Source organism: Chaetomium fimeti (genome assembly GCF_033439085.1).
Source record: "Chaetomium fimeti strain CBS 168.71 chromosome Unknown B0H64scaffold_4, whole genome shotgun sequence".
In the NCBI taxonomy this organism is placed as follows: Eukaryota; Fungi; Ascomycota; class Sordariomycetes; order Sordariales; family Chaetomiaceae; genus Chaetomium; species Chaetomium fimeti.
In genome coordinates this window covers 2,658,991-2,678,484 of record NW_026944332.1, presented here as the reverse complement: position 1 = coordinate 2,678,484, position 19,494 = coordinate 2,658,991, and the positions used below count along the sequence as shown (strand labels likewise).

The window sequence follows — 19,494 nt, the reverse complement described above, 5'->3', positions numbered from 1 at the left end:
TTGCAGACTCCACTCCCACAAGTTCTGACCCGAGGCTCCATGTGTCTGTCATTATTAATACTTGGTACATCTCTTACTCTGGTCTGATAGCGATATGGGCGCATTCAGTGGCGGGGTCGGAGATCATGGCTGACGTCAACCCATCGTCAAAGCGGGGAGAGCTCATCATCGCAAAGCCATAGGAGACTCGGAGAACTGGGCAATACCATCCGGTGAAGTCGATGTCATCCATCTAGTTGTCGGGGCATCACGAGTCAGTCGCCTCGCACAATGACCATGTTGGAGAGCTTGAGTGATCATTGAATGGAAAACACCAATATCTGCCACAGTGGGATAGAAGCTGTTCGTTTTGTTCAAACGAAGTATCACGAATGACGTAGAGTAGACCTATTCCCCTAGAAATTGAAATCCTCTTGACTATGCCGGGAGCTTATCCTATAACAGCTACCCTGCGTAATTACACAAAACCTCGTAGCCCACCACGCATCCCATCACCCCAATACCATTACAAGCCCATCCATCCGACCACCTCAACCCCCCCCCCCCCAAAGAAAGAGAAAACCCCCTCACAAATTAGCCCACACCGCCGCCCCCCCAAGCAGCGCACCCATACCCACAACCCCCGCCGTCTGGCGGGCGCCGGCGGGCGCGGCCGCGTTGTCGGTAGCAGTAGCGGAGGTAGCCTGCTCAGAGGCGGCGCTCTCGACGGAGCTGGCAGCAGAAGCGGCAGAGCTGGTGGCGGAGGCGAGCTGGGACTCGAGGGAGGAGCGGTAGGCGTTGTCGGTAGCCGTCTCGAGCGCCGATGACAGGCTGGCGGCGACGCTGGCGGCCTCGCTCGTGACGGAGGCGAGCCGGGACGAGGCGGCCGAGTCGATCGACGTCAGCGCCGAGCCGAGCAAGCTGGTCAGGGAGTCAAGGGCCGAGGTTGGGAGGTACGTGGTCGGTAGCGAGGTGGTGGGTAGGTCTGTCGGTAGGACGGTCGTGGTGACTTGGGCCTGGTTTGTTCGAGGCCGCCGTGGGCTGGGTTAGGGACTGTGTCACGCTGGGGCGGTGAAGGGCGGCAGAAGGTAACGTACCGAGGCAAGGGCGGCGAAGGCGATGAGGATGGTGGCGTAATTCATCGTGACGGGGGCGGTGAAAGGTTTGGTGCGTTGTATCTAGTAGGAGGGATATGACAGATGCTGAAAACGATAGGCAGTCGATGCTACGGGAGACACTTGGATTCTAGGTGCGTTTCGGCTGAAGGGAGCGAGGAAGAGCTGAGAAGGGACGGACATGGGAATGTGCTTTATATCTGGCTTGCATTTCCTGACCGGCGCACGGTACGGAACAGCCACAATGCGGAATGCGGGCAGCCGGGCAACGTCGACCGGCGTGCCTGTCTATTCGAGACAACTCTTTGCTGCCCGTGCCCGTCACAGTGCGCAAAGGGGCCACATTCTAGGCTTCGAGCGTAGACCCATTGTGAACTATCCGAAATCAAGTTGGGTGTCCAATACCTAGCCTCGTTCGAGTCGTGTAATGGCATCATTACGTGGAGCTATCTCTGGTGGCCGCGCGGCTCCGAAGAGCTTTCCTCGTCTGGAGCTTCGGAGCTCAGACTGTGGCGAACGACAGGCAGGTGGACGCTGTGCAATCGTGATGGTTGCCATCAGAACCAGCTGCCGTGGTCCCGACGGTGGAACCGCATGTCGCAAGCCGACTGCCGCCAGCCACCCATTCGTGATACATGCGACTTGCCTTTGAGCTGTCTAGTCACCGTTGCTTGTTGAAAGAACCCCTTTCCAACGCAGTAGAATGAATATCTCTTTTGGTGGTACACAGCGCCTGTTGTTGTACGTATTCATACATTCCACGCCGCTGACACTCGCCAACTCTACTTCAACCTGTAAGGGTTTAGACCAGGACGTCATCATCTAATGCCATAGCCCGCGGGGATGTGTGGGCCTCACACTTCGCACGATGGCGTCACTGTCGTGGATAGATGAATTTCGGCAGTCGCACCATCCCCCATGTTTGCTACAGCGTGTTACCAAAAGTGGCGAGCTCGAGTGCACCGAATACAAAGTGAGTTTACGCCGCCTAGAGCTGGGCAGTAGTCCGAGCGACAAGGCTTCAGACCTCGCGGTACGGTGAGATGCCCTTCTTGAGCTCCGTGACAATGTCGGCGGCGTACTCTGTACTGCTGGTGACAAAGTCGTATCTCTTGCTCTCGGTCGACTTGTAAACAACCAGCTATTGTGTTTGTCAGTGGATGGCCGAGGTTCTTATCGCGCTTGTTTCCGCATACCTTGAACTGTGTCGGGTGTTTCCGCGAAACCTTGCAGCCCACCACATTGCTAAAGTGAACCGTGGTTGATTTCCCGTCCGCATCGGCTAGCTTGCCGCCGGACGTAGGCATGATATGGACATACTCGCCGTCAATGGCGAACAGCTTTTCCGACAACAGCCGCATCGGCTGCTTCCGCCAAACCGTGTACTTCTTGTAGTTGGCGGCGACTCCAAGCTCCTCCTGTTTCGCCACCTCCTTAGCCAACGGGTGTGTCCCCATGAGCTTTGACTTCTTCCCCTTGGTCCAGCTAGCGTTTTCGGTGAATAATTGTGGCCTGGGTGAAGAGCTGCTTAGCGACCCCGCCATCAGAGGCCCATCAGTGGCAAAGCGACGCCGGTAAAGATCCAAGTCGGTGATGTTCCCGAGTGAGGCAACCGTCCGGTCCAGCAACACGACGGTCCCGGAATTCGGGAGCTTCAATACATGGTTGGCTTTGTCTAGCTGCCGCTTTCTGCAAGCAATATCAAGAACCTCGGCCAGCCAGGTATCGGTGTTCACGTCGAGCGTGAGCATCTGCCCCGGGGCAAGGTCAGACGAGTGAATGTGAATACGCAAGAGCCTCTTCTCTCCACGCGAAGACACGTTCGCCGGTTGGGTGGACTGCGGGATATCTGCAAATATTGTCGTATTGGCGCGGTAAGCCGTGTTCAGGAGCGGGTTTTCTCGGGGTCGAGATGGTGGCGGCAGGCCAGCGTCCGGCCTGGGGGTACTTCGGGGTGTCAGGTCCTTGTCCTCTTCCTCGTCAACGGCTTCTTGCTCAAACTGCGGCGTGTTGCGTTTGTTTTCCTCAAACTCATCGGGCGAAGCTTGTACCAGGCCGAAGATGTCGTAGAGTCTAGAGTTGGAACGGGAGCGGCCGGCCTTGTTGTTGACGGTGGTGAAGGATATGAGCCCCTTCTTGCGCTCGAGGGGCGGGAAGTCGTCGTCGATCTCGCCGTCTTCCTCAACCATGCGTAGAGTCCACCAGTTCACATTGAGCTTGTCGCTGGGAAGCGACGGCTCTCGCTTTTCCTCATTGTAACGCCATAGACTTAACCCGATTAGGTCGGCCACCGTCACGGGCCTGTCCCCGCCTTCTCCTTGGTGGACAGTCCGCCGGATAAGCACCTCGAAGGGCCGCGAAGGCGCTTTGGAAAATGGCGCATAGATTCGGAGCATAATGGGGTTCGGGTCGCCCTGGCCTGACAGTGAGGCGAAGGTGTCGAAAGGGAGGGCCGGTTTCGTTTTCTTTGCCTTCAGCGCGGTAGACAGCAAACTCTTTGGTTGCATCAGGCTCAGGGGCCGGATAGTGCTCATAGGTCGTGGCGGAGGTAGCTCTCCAATGGGCGTGTGCAGCGGCGCAGGTATGGCGGATTTGCGTATGGTAGACCTTCGTGTAAAGACCCGAGGAGGAGTGCCGACCACCTGATGCCTGAGGGACGCATCCAGAGGGTTCTTGACGGCCTCCATGATTGAAGCCGAGTCGATGCTTTCGATGAGAGCCGACGACATATCTGACGCGTCCGAGTCGTCCTCTTCGTCTTCCAGGAGGTCGCTCCCCTGGCGTCTCACACCTTCGGTAGGCTCCGTGTTGAGCTTGACGGAGAGCTTCGCAGCACGGGCGGCGGCAGCTCGCGCAGCCTCCCTATGCTTATGAAAACCGGAGGCGTCGAACTCATTTTCGGATGATACCTCGCTACTGGTAACGGTATCACGCCGTGCCCTCTCCTTGACTGTCTCGAGGGCCGATTGGGAGCCTCTTCTTCCGGCCGGACGGGGTGAAGACATGGTGGTAGTTTGGCGGAGGTTTGACGATTGAAGCGGCGAGGATCCTGAGCGGTTTCTCACGGGCATCTTGGCAAATTTGATCTGTTGAGCAGCGCGCTGATCTTGTTCGTCGTCGCTTTCATCGCTGAGGTCACTACTGTCCTCCTCCTCCATATGTTCCCGGCGTCGGCGGCGCTTTGTTGCCATGCTCGGGCCTACCGCATCAGGCACACTGCCCGAGAACAGACCTCCTTCCTCGCCTTCATCCTCGAGCGTTAGACCAGCACGGCGGGGTGCCTGGAAGTACTCTGACGCAACTGCCGTGGGGATTGGAGGCGAGTGAGTCCGCTTGATGAGAGCCGGGTTTGTGCGCCACCCTGCAGCCTTGAAGGGAGCCGAGTTCAAGAAGCCCTCGTTCAAGGTGAATAGGCGCTCACCGACGCCATCAGCAATGTCATTGAGATAGCTCGTGCGCAGCTGGTACAAGACCAGACTAAATATTGTCAGCGCGCATACCCCTAAGAAATAAATGGGAGCGGTTACTCTTCAAGTTGGATCACCGACATGATGGTGTATGGTTGTTCAGGTCACAGCTCGCGCCAACCGGGGGTCGTTGAGTGGGCGAGGGTGTTGTGAACGAGGCTACATAGATAAATAAGAAAGGGCGTTGTTCGATCTGGTTGAACAAATAATTTAATAATTTAACTCAGCGGCGGCCATCTCATAAATGCATGTAGCATGTCATTTGATGGCCGTGTTGGTAATGGAAGGTACGAAGTGTTGGGGAGGATTGAGGGTTCTATGCCGTCCTCCGAAACGCACGGGTGGGGTGGCATGTGCACTGTCCATGCAGTGCGCCGCCTCAGATACTTGTTAGTGGTTGGTATGGATCACACTAATTTACACTAACAATTCATTCCGCAGTCATTGTAAAGCGACTGGCTAAACCCCTGCTCCTTGGCGCTCAACATCGAGCTGCTCTGGCCTCGAATTGCGACCAAAAAGACAACGCCTTCTTCCGCCACTCATCAATCTATCACGACACCTCCTAGATCGGCCACAACAGAATCGCAACCATGGGCCTAGTCGACTACTCCGATTCGGAATCCGAGACCGAAACCGTACAGCAAAAGCCGAACCCTGCCGCAGCTGCATCCTCGAAGAAACCGTTCCAGAAGCTCCTCGATCGCACTTCTGGCCCCGGCAAAATTGTCGTCAACCTTTCAGCCGCGGGTACAGCTTCCGATGCCAACGTCGAGGACGAGCAACCACCGGCGAAGCGTGTAAAGACTGCCGGCACTAGCAGGTTTAGCGGCCTCGGCTCATTCTTGCCACCACCTAAAAGGGCGGCAGCAGCAGCAGCAGCAGCAGCAACGCCAGGTGGATCGGCAGCATTGGGGAGGAAATCTGGCACCGCGCCCGCTCCTGGCGTACATCTCCGCACTGGCGCCGAGCCGGCATTCGCCAGGGGGGGCGGCGACGGTGAGGCTGCAGATGTCGATGGCGACCTTGCGCCTAGTTCCAAGAACCGCGCCGGGCCCTCGATACCCGAAGGGCAAAAGCCAGAGGAAGAAGTGAAGCTGGTGGGCAAGCCGCTCATGTTCAAGCCCCTTTCGGTGGCCAGGAAGAGGGCGCCGGCGAAGAACAAGAAAAAGGACACAGCACTCCAAACAGCTAGCCCATCCCCAGGCGCGGCCGCCCTCCAAAACCACCCATCGACGACGACGACACCCCCCACAGCGTCAAGTACAGCGCCTCCGCCCCAAAAGAAAATCTCCCTCTTTTCCATGGGCGACGACGAACCCACCCCAACCACAAACCCCACCACCGCCGCCGCCGCAACAGGCAGCTACCAACCGCTCTTCACCTCAACCGAACCGACCCTCCCCGACGAAGAAAGCGACGTAACCTCGGCCTACCCAACCTACCAACCCCCAGAACCCACCACCCAACACCAACAACATCACCACCAACAACAACAACAACACGACTCCCTAGCCTCCCTAACCGCCAACCTCTCCCGCGCCGCCCAGCGCGAGCTCTTCGGCCGCCCCACCTCCACCTCCACCTCCTCTTCTACCGGACCCTCCCTCCCCGCCAACGCCAGGGTGATCGACTTCAACATGGAGCGGGAGTACGCGCACAACGAGGCGCTGCGGCAGTCGGGCGCGGCGCAGCCGGCGTACAACCCGGTGCGGTCGATCGCGCCGGGCAAGCACAGCCTGCGGCAGGTGGTCAACATGGCGCAGAGCAACCAGGACGCGCTGGAGGAGAGCTTTGCGCGCGCCAAGAGCAGCCAGAAGGATGCCGCGGGGAGGTATGGGTGGTAGGAGGGGGGTGGGGGGGGGGGGGGGGGTATTGTTGGGCTTTTCTTTTTTGGGAGGGGATTGTTGTGGGTGAGTGGGTGGGATTGTGGCCGTGTGGATGGTGCTGGTTTGGTTGAGGATGGGGAGGGCAAGAGGGACGATGGTGGTTCAGAATGATACCCAGACTTTGATAAGTTTGTTTTTGTTAATAAATATGGTATTGATACTGCGTGTGACGCATCCCTCTCTCTCTTTTCTTGGGTGAGACTCGGGAAATATATGCTCAATAATAAAAATATATAGCATTGAAACGGCCATAAACCAGAACCCCCCAACCCCAACAACCCCCACCCAAATCAACACGTCCCGACCCCCGCCGTCTTGCCCTTCCCAAACATCAGAAACCCCCACTCGCCCCTCGTGATGGGCGAGATGTCATCATACCCGTTCGGCGTCATCGGGCCGACCCTGTCGTCCGCCTGCGGCTGCAGGTGACTACCACTCTCTCTGCCATCCCCAGCCGCCGCCCCGCCACGCAGCATCAGCTCGTCGATCGACATGCCGCCGTTGGCACCGCCGTTCCCGGCCGTCCAGCGTGCGTTGGCGAACGACTTGATGGCGCTGCTCGGCCGCGCCGTGAGCTCCTCCTCTTCTTCGTCCTCGTCCTCCTCGTGTACGACCTCGATGGGCTTCTCTGTTGTTGTTTGGGCCTGCGGTTTTATGGCGACCGGCTTCTGCAACTGTTTCTTGCCGCCCGCACCGCCGCCGCTGCCTCGGGCCGGCTTGTCGAACGTTGTCTGCAGCTTTAAGGCAAGGGATCGCCCGGGGGGTGCCGGGCGGAGTTTGGGGGTTGTGCGCATCATTTCGGAGAGGGTGGGTTCCTCTGGCTGGTGCCACGGCCTGTTCCGGTAGGTTGCGGATGTAGGTGGGGGAGGGGGCGGCGACGTGGGAGGAGGGAGGATCTCGACTACTGCCGTAGTTTCATCGGCGGGGTGGGAGCGTAAGGGGTGGATTTCGATCGTCGTTGATCGGGGCATGTCGTTTTGTTGTTGTTGTTGGATTTCGCGGTACCAGGCTTCGATCTCGTCGAGCTCGGATTGGTCTTCTGGTAGAAGGTCGGCGTTCGAGAGGAGAATCTCCTTGTCGAGGGTGTTGGCTGGATCGACGATCTGAGTTTGGATCTCCGGCTCGCGGTGTTGCGGTGGCGGGGTGGTCTCAAGGTGTCGGCTGCCTGGCGCTGGTACTCCAGTCCTCTTTGCCATCGGTTGCTCCGCAACTCTAGAGTTCGGCTTACTCTCAGGCGGCGGCCAGCCCGGCGCGGGGTCGACATCATTCTCCACGCCGCACTCTCTCTCGATGCCCCCATACGCCCGCTCGTACATGCGGCAGACGTCGGCCAAAGCAGCGTCGTTGAGGGGATCGAGCCATCGGTAGGCAGCCAGCAGAGCGCTCTTGCGCAGTGCGCGACGCCCGTTGGCGAGAAACAGGCGGCGGAGCTCATCGACGGCATCCTCGAGCCGGCAAGCGGCCTTTGTACGGGCGTAGGCTTGTAAGGCTGTGCGGAAGGTGTACAGATGGTCTAGCGACAAGAGTGTGAGGCGCTCTGACGTGAAGAGCGTCTTATTTTGGGCGGTTGACTTCAAGATTAGGTCGACTGGTAGGCCGAGAGTGGAGGGAGAGACTGCTTGGGGAAGCCAGCTGGGACTGTTAAAGATGTGTCAGTGTTGTGTCGCATCCCGCGACCTTCCGGGCACGTACTCTAATTTGAACTTCTTTGCCGCCTTCTCGAGCGCTTGTGTGAGGCCTTTCTCCTCGCGTGGGCTCAAGGGGTGGGCAAAAATGAGTTTCAGGCCGAACTGGCTCGAGTTCTGCGCTCCCAACCGGGAGGCGGCACTGTACCCTTCTGCCCCCGATACCGACGACATGACGGTGAAGGGGGTGGCAGGGGTCACGGGGACACTTCCGTATGCCGTGGGGCTGCCCGGCCATCGTATCCTACGGCTGAAGGTCGAGTCAGAAGTCGACGCCGAGGAGGCTGTGGAGGCCGAAAACGCCGACGCCTCACTGAAAGCCGGCGAAGCAGTTCCATGGCGCAGCTGGTCCAGGTGGACGTGAACTATCCTCTCTCGTATTTGCCCTTCCCCCGAGTTGTTTGGCCGGACGAGCTGCTTGAGTGCTTCGATCCTCGAGGTTGGAAAGGTTGACCTGGACGGCGTGCTCCCGGCCGATACCAGACGCGGGCTAGGGGTGAATGTCGGAGAAGCGATGGGTGATGTGGGTAGTTGGTAGTCCCGGCGGACAACCAGGAGGGTGATGTGGGCCGCTTTCCTTCCTAGGCGTTTGGAAGCATACTCGAGTGCCTCGTTGACGTGGGTGGGCAGGTGGTGGCCATCGACAATGGAGGGGCCAGCTTCGAGGGGCGAGGAGATGCGGCCCCTGATACACGGAGAGAACGACATGGTGCTGACTTTGTTGTCGAGTGCCCGGCTCGGAGAGAGAAGGGGGTGGTAGACACAAAAAGAGGGGCCGGTCGGTGCTCTAAGTAGTCGAGACCACTTCGTGGGGGGGCAGTAGCCAAGATATGTATGGTCTGCGGGAAGGCTGACCGAGTTGGTCGGCAATGATGGCGGTGGCTGACCGTCTTCAAACCCTCAAACGGAATCCTTCAAGATGCAAAACAAGACAGACATGCAGAATATAAAAGAAGGTTCCTGCGCATCTGGCATCTCGCATGCGAGGCCCTGTTTCAAGACCCGATCGGGAAACGCAAACAATGTTTCCAAACAAAGAACGAAACAACGGGCACCCGGAATGAAAGGGGTATGGGGGACTGATAAAAAAAGAATGGGCGGCTACCAGCCGCGACGAAGTACTTGGGTGTGGAAAGAAAGATGAAACGAAACGACTTTCCCACCTTCAGGAACCCAACTGTGCCCGCGTTTCAGATCGTAGCACCAGCAGCTTCCCGCCATGACGGGTCAGTCCAAAATAAATAGCACCTCGTCACGACGGCAATCCCGCGTGGTGCGGTGAGCACGCGGTGCCGTTGGTTATGCCCATGTTCGTCGGACAACGAGGCGTCATGCACGTCGTGTGATTTGTGATGAGGTCTCGGGAAGGAAAGAAGCCACTGCAATCGCGTTGCAGTGGGCAGGGGGAGGTCGGCAAAGCAAGGCCTCTGGGTGGGCGACCAGCCGACCGGCCCCGCCCCGCATTGGCCATGGCCATGTGTTGGGATTGAAGATGCGTTTTCTTCAAAGGCGCGTTTGGTTGTTTCTTTCTGCGTTTGCATCAATAGAACAATTGTATGTGCATTTGTGGAGATTACAGGCCATATCCCAATATCCCCTAGCAATGAGCTCGAGAATATACCGGGAGCATGAGAAGAAAACGTAGAAATATCAGAACATCTTCCTCACCCCTCGAATCGGGCAGAAAAAACCAATTCTGCCCATCAAAGAACAAAAGAAAAAGGAAGCGAAGGAAGCAGCCTCGGCGGCTAACCCCATGCCTCTGGCCAGAACTCTTCCAGGGGCCCACTCATTCGAGCCTGTCGTCTCATGCGGGGTAGCGGAGCACAGGCCATTTCGGGACTTTTTAGCGTGATTCGACCAGGTTAAGCTTCTCTCGGATCTCGCCAGCCAGCCAATCCAGTCCGGGCGCCTATTAAACTGGGGATTCCCTGGCCTGTCGGGAACCAACGACATCACAACACAAGAGGCACAGCTATTTTGAGAATTCAAGTCCCAACACCTCTTCTCGAGACATGATTGGGCCTTCTGTATCTGATCTGTTATGTTTGCAGCCTCGGATCTTTCGATGCAGTGATTCGGCAAAGGCAGGCTCTCTCTGTGAACCACATCCCGCCCGATGACTTGTTTCGGTTGTCACCGGAAAAAGAAGAAGAAAAAAGAACAAAACAAGTCAAAAATCAAAAATTTACAGATCTGTACATCAGCCCGAGCCTTACCACCCACCGCGCAGCAGTTAGTAGTCCGGAGATTTCACAACCACCATGTCCCGTCGGAGTCAAAGATATTCAATCAAGCCTTGCCAAAGTCCCAACTGAAAAGAGCAATGTTTTGGTTAACCCATGATGTGATGTTGCCGAGACCCTCTCTCTAGCTTGACTCCCTTGATCGAGGAAAAAAAAAAAAGAACCCAGCCCAGGTCCCGCGAGCCAGAAACCGAAACGAAACGATCCCAAGAAACCAGCAATAAAAGAACCAATGTCCCACCCAGTCACGCCTGTCATGCATAGCAGCCGGCCCTCTATGGAGACCACCCTCCCACCCCCAAACAAGTGCAATGGGCAATCTAAAAACAATACAGTGACCCGCCCAGCCCCCGACCAGACCAGACCAGGCCGGCCCCCAACCCGTTCCTCTATCCGTCCCAAAATCCAGCGCCGTCCGTGTTGGTAGTTTTGGGAAATGCAAATCGTGAATACTTGATGTCCCTTGATTTTTCGCCTTGACGCCGCCGATCCATGGGCAAAATGACACCTTCCGTTTTGTGCTATTATCGTCCCGCCCAGTGCAACTCGTAAAATTGCTTCCCCTGATTTGGTGGGGAAACTTCTGCTGGGCCGTTGCCATGCCCGTGATCGTAATCTCGTTACGTCGTCATGATGTCTGCCGTTTCATTCCCTATTCCTCTCCACCGCGCAGCTCGTCCGTGGCGGCGTCTTCAAATCCGTCGAGCTGGCCAGAGCACACGGATGAGTTTGCCCAGTCTGTAGAGGCCCGGTATCAGCCGGCCGTGTTGCTTGATGCGGCGCTGGAGTCGTCGCTATAATACATACCGGAGCCATCCTCCTCTAACTCGTCGACTACCATGAGCCCGGTCAGTGCGTCCAAGACATCTATTTATATGTTAGCCCTGCCGTGTGCGACGAGGTGAGTATGACGCGGCCACTTACCCTGGTTCAGCTGCACGAAGCCCGGAGCCTCGTTATCCTCCACTGGATCCTTCAGATTGAAGTACCTGCCGCATTGTTTGATCACCCTCTGCAGGCCCCCGACTGCGCGCTCCGTCACCTCCACACTACGGACGACGTAGTTATCGCGAAGGTAGTACAGACACCTTACCCCCAAGGCCCTGGCCGTCAGCCGCATCTTCTCGGCCAATTCCCGCGCCTCCTCGGTGTCCTCGCTCCCAGAAGGCCGGAAAGTCCGGTATCGGAATATCTTCTCGTGCAGGAATGCCTCGGTTCCATCAATGACCGACGTGTCGAAGTAGCCCAGCAAGCCGGGTGCCCAATCGGGCACATTGTCGAGACCAGCTATGGCGACTTGGTGTGCTGTCTCTCCCGTCCTCTCTCGCGGACCGTCAAACGTCTCGCGCATGAAGTCCAGGAACGCCTTGCCCTCGGCGTTCTGCAACGACATGCACTGGTGCGAGGTGTGCTTGACCAGGTTGCTGACCATACCCACGTCACTTGCGGCGCGGCAGAACGCCGCTCCGGCCACACGCAGATACGGCGAGACGGGGTGGCCGATCTGCCCAGTGATCCGGAAAAGGAGGGTATGGAAGATACTATTCTCCATCACCTCGCTCTCCTTCATCAGCGTCGTGATGATCGAATGGGTCGCCGCTGGGTTCTGGGCAATCGAAATAAGCCTGTCCGCAAAGATGTTGACCGGAACCGCGCGAGGGCCCGTCCGGTGAAGAATCTCGGCTTCGTCCACGGTAATGTCAAATGGTTGGTCCATATCCGGCTTGAACCTCACCCGCTCTCTGGCGTTTGCTACACCCGTGGGGTGACCACTGGCAGTGGTTGGGAGCCGGATGTTCGAAAGCAGAAAGTCTAAGAGAGCGATGATCGTTTCGTAGGATGGTGGCCGGTTGGCCGGCCTCCTGGCAACCACAGCAACCATTTTAGCGAACTGCGGAGGGAGAAACGGCTCGGCATGTGTGTCTGCCCACACGATCCATAGTAGCCACTTGAAGAAATGACGATGCCCTAAGAAAGCTGCCAGTTCGTAGCGCCCCATCTTGACGAAGGACAACATAAAGTCGAAAACTTCATGCCACGAACGCAAGTTCATGTGGAAATTCTGCCACAGGTGTTCAAGATTGTCGATCACACCCGCAATGACAGATTCGTGCAGCTCGTACTCATCCGAATCCCCTTCGCCATCCGCTTCTGAGGTCGGGAGACCGTATTGTGCCGGGGCATGTTCCTTGATCGACTGAAAAACATGAATCATGAAGTTGGCTGTCGCCTGGCGAACATCCTCGTCCACGTTCCTCTGCATCAGCATGCGGAGAGCAAAGATGTACCTGCTGAAGTAATTGTGCACTGCGATGCCGCAGTGAGAGCAGCTCTCACACATGGTCTGGATGCTTCCGAGGAGAGTGTAGAAATCGGGGACATCCTTTGTCCGTGACGCAACCTGGTCCAGGTGGCTAAGAGCCATAGCAATTGCCTGTGTCTCCAGGGTATGATCCGCAGAGCATGCATTCGAATGCAAGCTCCTCACATTGGAGAGGATCAAGCACACAAACTGTATCTGGGACGGGTCAAACAGACAATGTCTCCGGAGCAGCCAGGCGTTCTCCTCCTCAATGAACTCTTGGATGTCCTTGGGCATCTTCACTCTCGGGGGAATCAAGCGCCCTTCGGGTTGCTGCGGCACCACCTGGTTCCTGGTCCGGGCTGATGACCTCTGGTAGAACAACATGTAGGCGCTGTACTGCTTCTCAAAGACCGCATTGCTTGACTGAAATTGGGGCTGGAAATCTTGGCCGCCGAAGCACGAGTTTGCCATCGAGGCCGGATCCCATGGAGTGACCGCCTCGTCGTTGAATTCGACCCAAGTTTGGGTGTCGGTGTCGGTGGGGCGCTCCCGGATGTATGAATAATAATGACCTGATTCGGCCGTTCCGCTATGGACAAGGACACCAACAAGCTCAAAAATGTCTTCCGATTCGTCTCCGGAGGGGTTGCTCAAATGATCAATGGTGTACGGCCGCATGTCGATTTTGTCCGGGAAGGCAAAGTAGTCGTTGATCTTGCTCCGCTGCATGGTTCGCAGGTTGAAGTCAAAGCGCTTAAGGTGACAGATGAGATTGTCTGGTATATCCTTCAGACAGGCCCTATTTCTAGCGGTTAGTAACGAGTATATAGCGCGAGATACCTTTCCCACAAACCTCTTGACGGCGTCGACATGGCGATCACAGGTAGAGCACTTGTACTTGTTGTCTGTGTTTTGTTAGTCATGAAACAGGCAACTCTCCGCCACGTTAAACGGCACGTACCGCCTTCCATGATCTCGCCGTCGACATAGGCTTGTAGGCTTTCTTGCAATGTGCTTTTCCCTTTGATATCGCATTGGATTGCGGAAAAGGGCTCGAGCCTTTCAGAGACGTGTTCGCATTCTTGAGAGCGGACTTGTTGGACGAGTTGACCGCCGTAGAAGGAACGGAAGCGGTTCTTTTCGTCGGCCGTCAAAAATTGTCCCTCCCACCGGTCGAACAACAGGTTGTAGAACTCGTCGACATCCATCTGGATAACGACGTCGATCTGCGTGTCCTCGTATGTCTTGATGCTAGCAACACATTCCTCAGGGTTGATGAAGGGCCGGACGCTATCCTGCAGGAACGCGAATAACTTCTGTGTCTGGAAAAGCAACTGCTGACTGTACTGCCGGTCTCGGACAGTGGCCCCAAGCATGAACTCGCGGAAGTCCACATTCATGAACAACTGAGTTAATAGCGAGTTGAAGTAGCAAGTGTTGGACAAGTTCCGGACGCCGGGATATCCACACGCCGCTCTGATTGTTTTTGCCCTCTCAAACTGCTGAGGGAGCTCGTAGGAGTAAAATTCTGGAAGGTCAGTCAGCTGTGGCTCTATAGGGTCGTTTTTGGATGGCATAGCTCACCTTCTTGGTTCGGAAATACCGGGACCAGGTCATGCATGTCCTCGAGGAGCCACATGTACTGCGTTGGGTCATCTTTGACCAGCCTGAAAATGATTTCCATGAGCTGGCCCCTGGTCTGGGGACAAGCAATGGGTCGATTATGGCATTCCCCTGTCACCTCTTCGCGGAGCGGGAATAGATGCTTCCAGAAGACTTTTCGAGCAATACCCCTAAAAGAACATCAGTATATCCGCATTATTGCTACAAGACGGGGGCGTGGCAAGTACTAACCTCGCTGGAAGTATGTCCCGACCGGCTCGGCCGCTATGGTTGCACACAATGGCATGCAGGAGCCGAACCAAGCCGGCCGCAACAAGGTCCACTTCGTCGGGACGGGTGAGATCCTAGAAACACAGTTAGAGAAAGTGACGACGTGCCTAGTGGGGAACTTCGGGCGTACCTCGGACGTAGTATAGTTGATAAGTAAGTCGAACCAGTCATTTGAGAGTTGCTTGAGATCTAGCATTCCGATTTGCGTTTCTTCCAGGGTGCCGAGCATGTCGGAGCACAGCTCAAGAATCTCTGCTGAGTTGCCGGTGCTCGCGATCGCTGGCCTGACAAGGCGCGAGATGAGGGGCCAGAAAAACTCCCTCAGCTTTGCAACTGTCGTTAACCGTGCTCCGGAACAGCTGACACGACACGTTAGTCTATGCGAAACAGGAATGAGCAACCATGGGGCTATTACCTCTCATTCTCTGCAACTGCGCCAGTCTTTTCTCGGATTAGAATTGCAGTTGTTCGCCGGACAGTGGCCCGCAAATCGTTGAGAAGAAGATCTTCAAGAATACGCGTAACGTCTGGGTGGGCGGCAAACGCCGACAGGAAACGGTCGCTGACGCAACAACTCTCCAGGATGCTTTGGAGGCATAGGGATATGTGCTTGATGGCACCCTTTTGAGGGTGGGGGGAAGTAGCCACCGAAAGGATCGCGAGAAGGCGATGCAAAAGGGGAGGGTCAAGAAACTGAGTCGCGGATGCTGGAAGTTCGGGGCCTGAGCGTCCCGTCACATATCATGTCAGTAAAGTGTGAGACATGAAACGAGAAGCAAACGCGATACTTGCCTTTAAGAAGAGAAACGAACAATGCTACAAGAGCGGAACCAAGTTCGATTTGTAGTTCCTGGTTTGGGCATTGAGCCACAAGGTGAGGGTCCGAAATTGCCGGAACGACGAGGGACATGGCTCGAGCCGAAGACACCAAACGCGGACCATAATCATCGTCTGTTGGGGTGAGGCCCCCTACAACAGCGGCTTTTGGTCGCCAGGAGCCGAGGTACTCTTGGAGAGCATCGACGGCATAAAGCGATTTGAATGGTTGCCCAACCGGAAATATGTCGAGGTAGGAGACCGAGGGGTCACTGATGGCTCCGAGTAGTTTTTTATCCCGGGGGAGCTTAACCAAAAATCCGTACATCTACCGATGGTTAGCGTTCGCGTCTGAGAGGCAAGGGAATACCGCGGTTCTTACCTCGCGAGCAAGCTTTTCGTCTATTGAGAGATACTCCCACAATTCATCGAAATGGTTTAAGATCTCAACCTCCACCGGAGATGCACCTTGAGGAACCCTTGGTGAGCTCGGAGCCTCGGGCTCTCTCTTGACAAGAAGGATGCCGTTGTGGATTTGTAGGTCCTCGAGGGTTGTACGGAGGTCGCTTTCCTGGGGAACAAACGGTCTCCCCCGGTAGTAGATCTGGTAGCACTCGAAGCCGGCAACTTCTCGTAGCTTCGCAAGCAAATCTGCACCCGTGTTGTGTTTCCCGATGGTGAGGGGCATGACCGCGGACTGTTTGTCACCATCAAACGACTGATACTTGAGTTCCGCAGGCTCGCCTTCCATTTCTTTTGGCGACTCAAGGATGAGCGATCTCATATCCGGCGCAGAAAAGTCCGACTTGGCCCGATGGGCACGGTGGAACTCCCTCAGGACCGCCAGGGAGCGGACGAACAACAGTTCTTGCTCTTGGATTTGTCGGTCCGTGGCAATTATGACCATGGAGTCGTCATCCCCGCTAGCGGTGCCATCGGCAAAGGTCTTCAACCTCGCAGCTGCGGACGAAAGTTGCCCAAGGCACCGGTCAACGAGGGCCAGATGTACTTTGCGAGCCCTGTAGGGCTGAAAGGACCGGATCGACCGGCTCTCGACGTAAACATCGCTGACCAGGGCGTGGATGGCCCGCCTCTCGACTGTTCCGGTCGGGGCAGTAAGGGCAATCCGCCACAGCATCTCGATTCCGGCGTTTTTGGGGTTCTCCTCGTCGTCGAGAACAATGCTGGTGGGGTCGTTTACGAGCGGCATCACGCCCTCGCGAACAAAATCAAGAGCACCCTGGCAGAAGAATTTGGGGTCCAGGGCCAGGAGGTACTCGGCGAAGCAGATGGATGCGAAGGGGTTCCGACCCAAACTTCGCTTCATGGCGATGGTCAGGATTTGCCACGCGACGTCCCGATCCTCCTGGGACGCCGCTTCCGAACCAACGAGCAGATCCCATAATTTCGGCCCAAGTTCTGCCGTGATGGATGTGGATTCCTGGTATATGAGTGACGTGATAAGTTCCTTCCGAGGAGCGTTCTGCGCCCCACTAATGGCGGCGGAGAAGCCCGCAGCTTTCGCCGCGGAGACTGCAGCGGCGAGCTCCTCGATCAGGAGTTTCGTCAGGTCGTGCTCGGAAGCCAACTCATGCAAGTCCCGGGCATGGTGGAAACGGGTCGCCATCTTGAGGACCCAGATGCTCCCTATTGTGGACGGGGACCGCTGGGCGATGTCACTCAGGCAGTCACGATATATCTTCCAGCGGCCCTCCTGGTCTGGGCCGTGGTTCAGAACGCTGTCGAACTTTTGTATCGCGAACTGCTGCAGGTCGGGATACGCAACTGGCGACTGCGACCCCAACCCCGAGGACTGCCGGATGAGGCGGATGAACAGATCGAAGGGGGCAGAGTCGGTCAGAAGGCTCTCGGGGAAGCGAGTGATGATCTGTTTGAGAACCTGATCGCAGAACTCCCGCATGGTCGAGCCAAAGACTTCCACGGGAATCGTATTGAACTTCTCCAGGAAATACATTAGCGATTCCTGAGTAAACAGGTTGGTGATGCGGCCGATCATGCGGATGAGGGCGTCCGATACCCGCGGGTCCTGTGTTGATGTGACGGTCTGCCACAAGGTGTCGGTATGCGCTCGCGAATATGTGGCCGAGACGACTAGAAAACCGATGATATTGCTACTCTCAAGGGTGATTTCCGGATGGCACGTCGGGCCCAAGATGTAGTTGACCAAGCCCGTGCTCAGAAGGAAGTCTGCAACGTAGTGCAAGAGCGCAAGCGTGGCTTCCTCCCCAAGTGGGTCGGCACTTTTGCGATACAAAGCAACGAGATCGCTGCACATGGTACTCACGGCCATGACGCGCAGCTGCATTTGGCCGGACCTGATGAGTTTGACGAAGTGCGTGAATTTCCAATGGTAGGCGATCGCCTCTGGCACGAGATGCGCTGGGACGGGAGGGTGGCCCAAGAGATGTCGGTCGATGACGTCCGAAGGGACGACGCCGTCCGCGGCGATGCAGGTTTGGTACACCTCTGTCAGTCCCTCGATGAGGTTCGCCGCGCCCTCAGGCGAGAGCTGGTTGAGATTCTTGTCGACCATGTCCGAAAGCATGGCAGCCATGGTCGTGAAGAAAGCATACATGCGAGCGATAGCGCGGTTCGCAGGTTCACTGACTTGCTGACCGGGGGGGTATTGTGCCTTGCGAAGCGTGTACTTCATGATATTTCCCGCGACGAGACATAAATTCCCGAGATGGTCAGTGATCAAGCGAGGGAATTGGGACGCAAGCCGGAGCTCGAGCGTGGCTAGCTGCCGGATATGCAAGAGGGAACCTCCTTGGAGTACCGGGAAGTTTTGAAATGCGTCGACAATAGCCATCATCTCAGCAACGTAACTCCAATCATCGTCCCCGTTGCGCGGGAGTGATGAGCTGTGTATTGCCACCTCTTCCCGGCGCATGAGAGCCCCAAGCGCGTGGATGTAGGATGGTGAAGCCAGCGCCTGGATGAGTGCTTCGTCGGACAAGGTTTGACTCCGCAAGACTCGGAGGTCGATTTCGATGAAGAAGGCCGTCAACTGTGCAAAGGACCTGAAAAACGCAAAGATCTCATTCCTCATATCTTTAGACCGGGGGTAGGCCCTGGAATCAAGGTCAGCTTCATTACCATGTACATATTCGTACTATCATCAAACTCACTTTCGAGTCACCATGTGGAGGACCAACGGGGGCACAGTTTGCCACATATCTCGATGTACAACTGTGGAATCTTCGACGGATTGGAGGGGCGCTGTTTTGACATAGTCGAGATACTTGTCTATCCATTCGATGAACGCGCGAGGTACTTGCTCGTCTGGGGGAAAGCGTGTCAGAGCTGGCCGGGTCCCCAATGGGATAGGTGGACGGGGGGAATGCTTACGGGTTGGCAAGAATTGCAGTAACCGGATCACGGTCTCCATGTATGATTCTGCGGCGTCGTGGAATGGGAACGATGCGGACGGGTCATATTCCAGTGATCGGCCAGATTCGTCCAACATGGTAATGGAGTCGTCGTCATCGAAATCAGCGTCATCTTCTGCCGCCACAGAAATGATTTCGATTGGCGGGCTCCCGCTATCCGACCTCGACGACACAGCAGCATCGGGTGTCGCGCCGTTAACCGGCATAGCGGACTCTGCTTCCTCGGCCGTCATGTTGACTGCATGGGTCTGGGATGCGGCGGATGGCGGGGTACGACGCCTGTGCATGGGCGAGGGCGACGGGGGAGATGAAGGAATCGCCTCGAGAGTTTGTGATGGTGTCCGTACGTTTATCGTAACGCGGCTGGATCGCGGCTCGGAAGCAGGCTCGGCGGCGGGTTGCTGCCGTTCGGGCGTGGCGGGGATAGCCAGGTCCGAGTCGATCTTCATAGCAGAATCACTTCGCAGCTCGATGGCTGATGTGGCCGCGACAGGTGGGCTTGGGGAAGAGCCGATCGTCTCGACTGATCGGCTTCGAGAGTCGCTTGCTAGCGATGTGCGACGTCGTTTTCTGGAAGAGAGGTCGTTATCCTCGAAAGGATTCGGGCGGGTCGAGCAAGGCTCGGAGGAGACAGCACGATCACTCGACGGGTCGCCTATCGAAGCTTGAGCCATCGGGCTGGCGCA

At 56.6% G+C, this 19,494-nt stretch overlaps 5 protein-coding genes across 5 annotated transcripts; 1 reads left to right on the top strand and 4 right to left on the bottom strand.

Annotated features, from left to right (window-relative positions):
* Positions 1 to 566: 566 nt before the first annotated feature.
* Positions 567 to 1,204, bottom strand: B0H64DRAFT_460803 (uncharacterized protein; the record flags this gene model as incomplete). Its single annotated transcript, XM_062807474.1, has 2 exons — positions 1,077 to 1,204; positions 567 to 995 (listed from the first exon to the last, which is right to left on the bottom strand). The coding sequence occupies exons 1-2, from the start codon at positions 1,119 to 1,121 to the stop codon at positions 567 to 569; spliced, it is 474 nt and encodes a 157-aa protein (XP_062659461.1). The 5' UTR covers positions 1,122 to 1,204.
* A 911-nt stretch (positions 1,205 to 2,115) lies between these two features.
* On the bottom strand, positions 2,116 to 4,644 carry B0H64DRAFT_442301 (stress-activated map kinase interacting protein 1-domain-containing protein; the record flags this gene model as incomplete). Its single annotated transcript, XM_062806631.1, has 3 exons — positions 2,116 to 2,235; positions 2,291 to 4,571; positions 4,622 to 4,644. 3 exons carry the CDS (start codon positions 4,642 to 4,644, stop codon positions 2,116 to 2,118), a joined length of 2,424 nt encoding a protein of 807 aa, XP_062659460.1.
* A 452-nt stretch (positions 4,645 to 5,096) lies between these two features.
* B0H64DRAFT_474831 (mitotic checkpoint regulator, MAD2B-interacting-domain-containing protein) lies at positions 5,097 to 6,412 on the top strand. The gene has a single exon (XM_062808070.1). It carries the CDS (start codon positions 5,155 to 5,157, stop codon positions 6,406 to 6,408), a length of 1,254 nt encoding a protein of 417 aa, XP_062659459.1. The 5' UTR covers positions 5,097 to 5,154; the 3' UTR covers positions 6,409 to 6,412.
* A 238-nt stretch (positions 6,413 to 6,650) lies between these two features.
* On the bottom strand, positions 6,651 to 9,084 carry B0H64DRAFT_159563 (uncharacterized protein). Its single transcript, XM_062798571.1, has 2 exons — positions 8,143 to 9,084; positions 6,651 to 8,088 (listed from the first exon to the last, which is right to left on the bottom strand). The coding sequence occupies exons 1-2, from the start codon at positions 8,841 to 8,843 to the stop codon at positions 6,741 to 6,743; spliced, it is 2,049 nt and encodes a 682-aa protein (XP_062659458.1). The 5' UTR covers positions 8,844 to 9,084; the 3' UTR covers positions 6,651 to 6,740.
* A 1,949-nt stretch (positions 9,085 to 11,033) lies between these two features.
* Positions 11,034 to 19,482, bottom strand: B0H64DRAFT_417531 (uncharacterized protein; the record flags this gene model as incomplete). The annotated part of the gene is made up of 16 exons (XM_062805250.1): positions 11,034 to 11,119; positions 11,189 to 11,215; positions 11,306 to 11,762; positions 11,874 to 12,688; positions 12,719 to 13,462; positions 13,648 to 14,214; positions 14,271 to 14,479; positions 14,541 to 14,653; positions 14,710 to 14,938; positions 14,995 to 15,301; positions 15,411 to 15,723; positions 15,778 to 16,716; positions 16,853 to 16,888; positions 16,930 to 18,439; positions 18,548 to 18,696; positions 19,156 to 19,482. The coding sequence occupies 16 exons, from the start codon at positions 19,480 to 19,482 to the stop codon at positions 11,034 to 11,036; spliced, it is 6,828 nt and encodes a 2,275-aa protein (XP_062659457.1).
* Between the last annotated feature and the right edge of the window lie 12 nt (positions 19,483 to 19,494).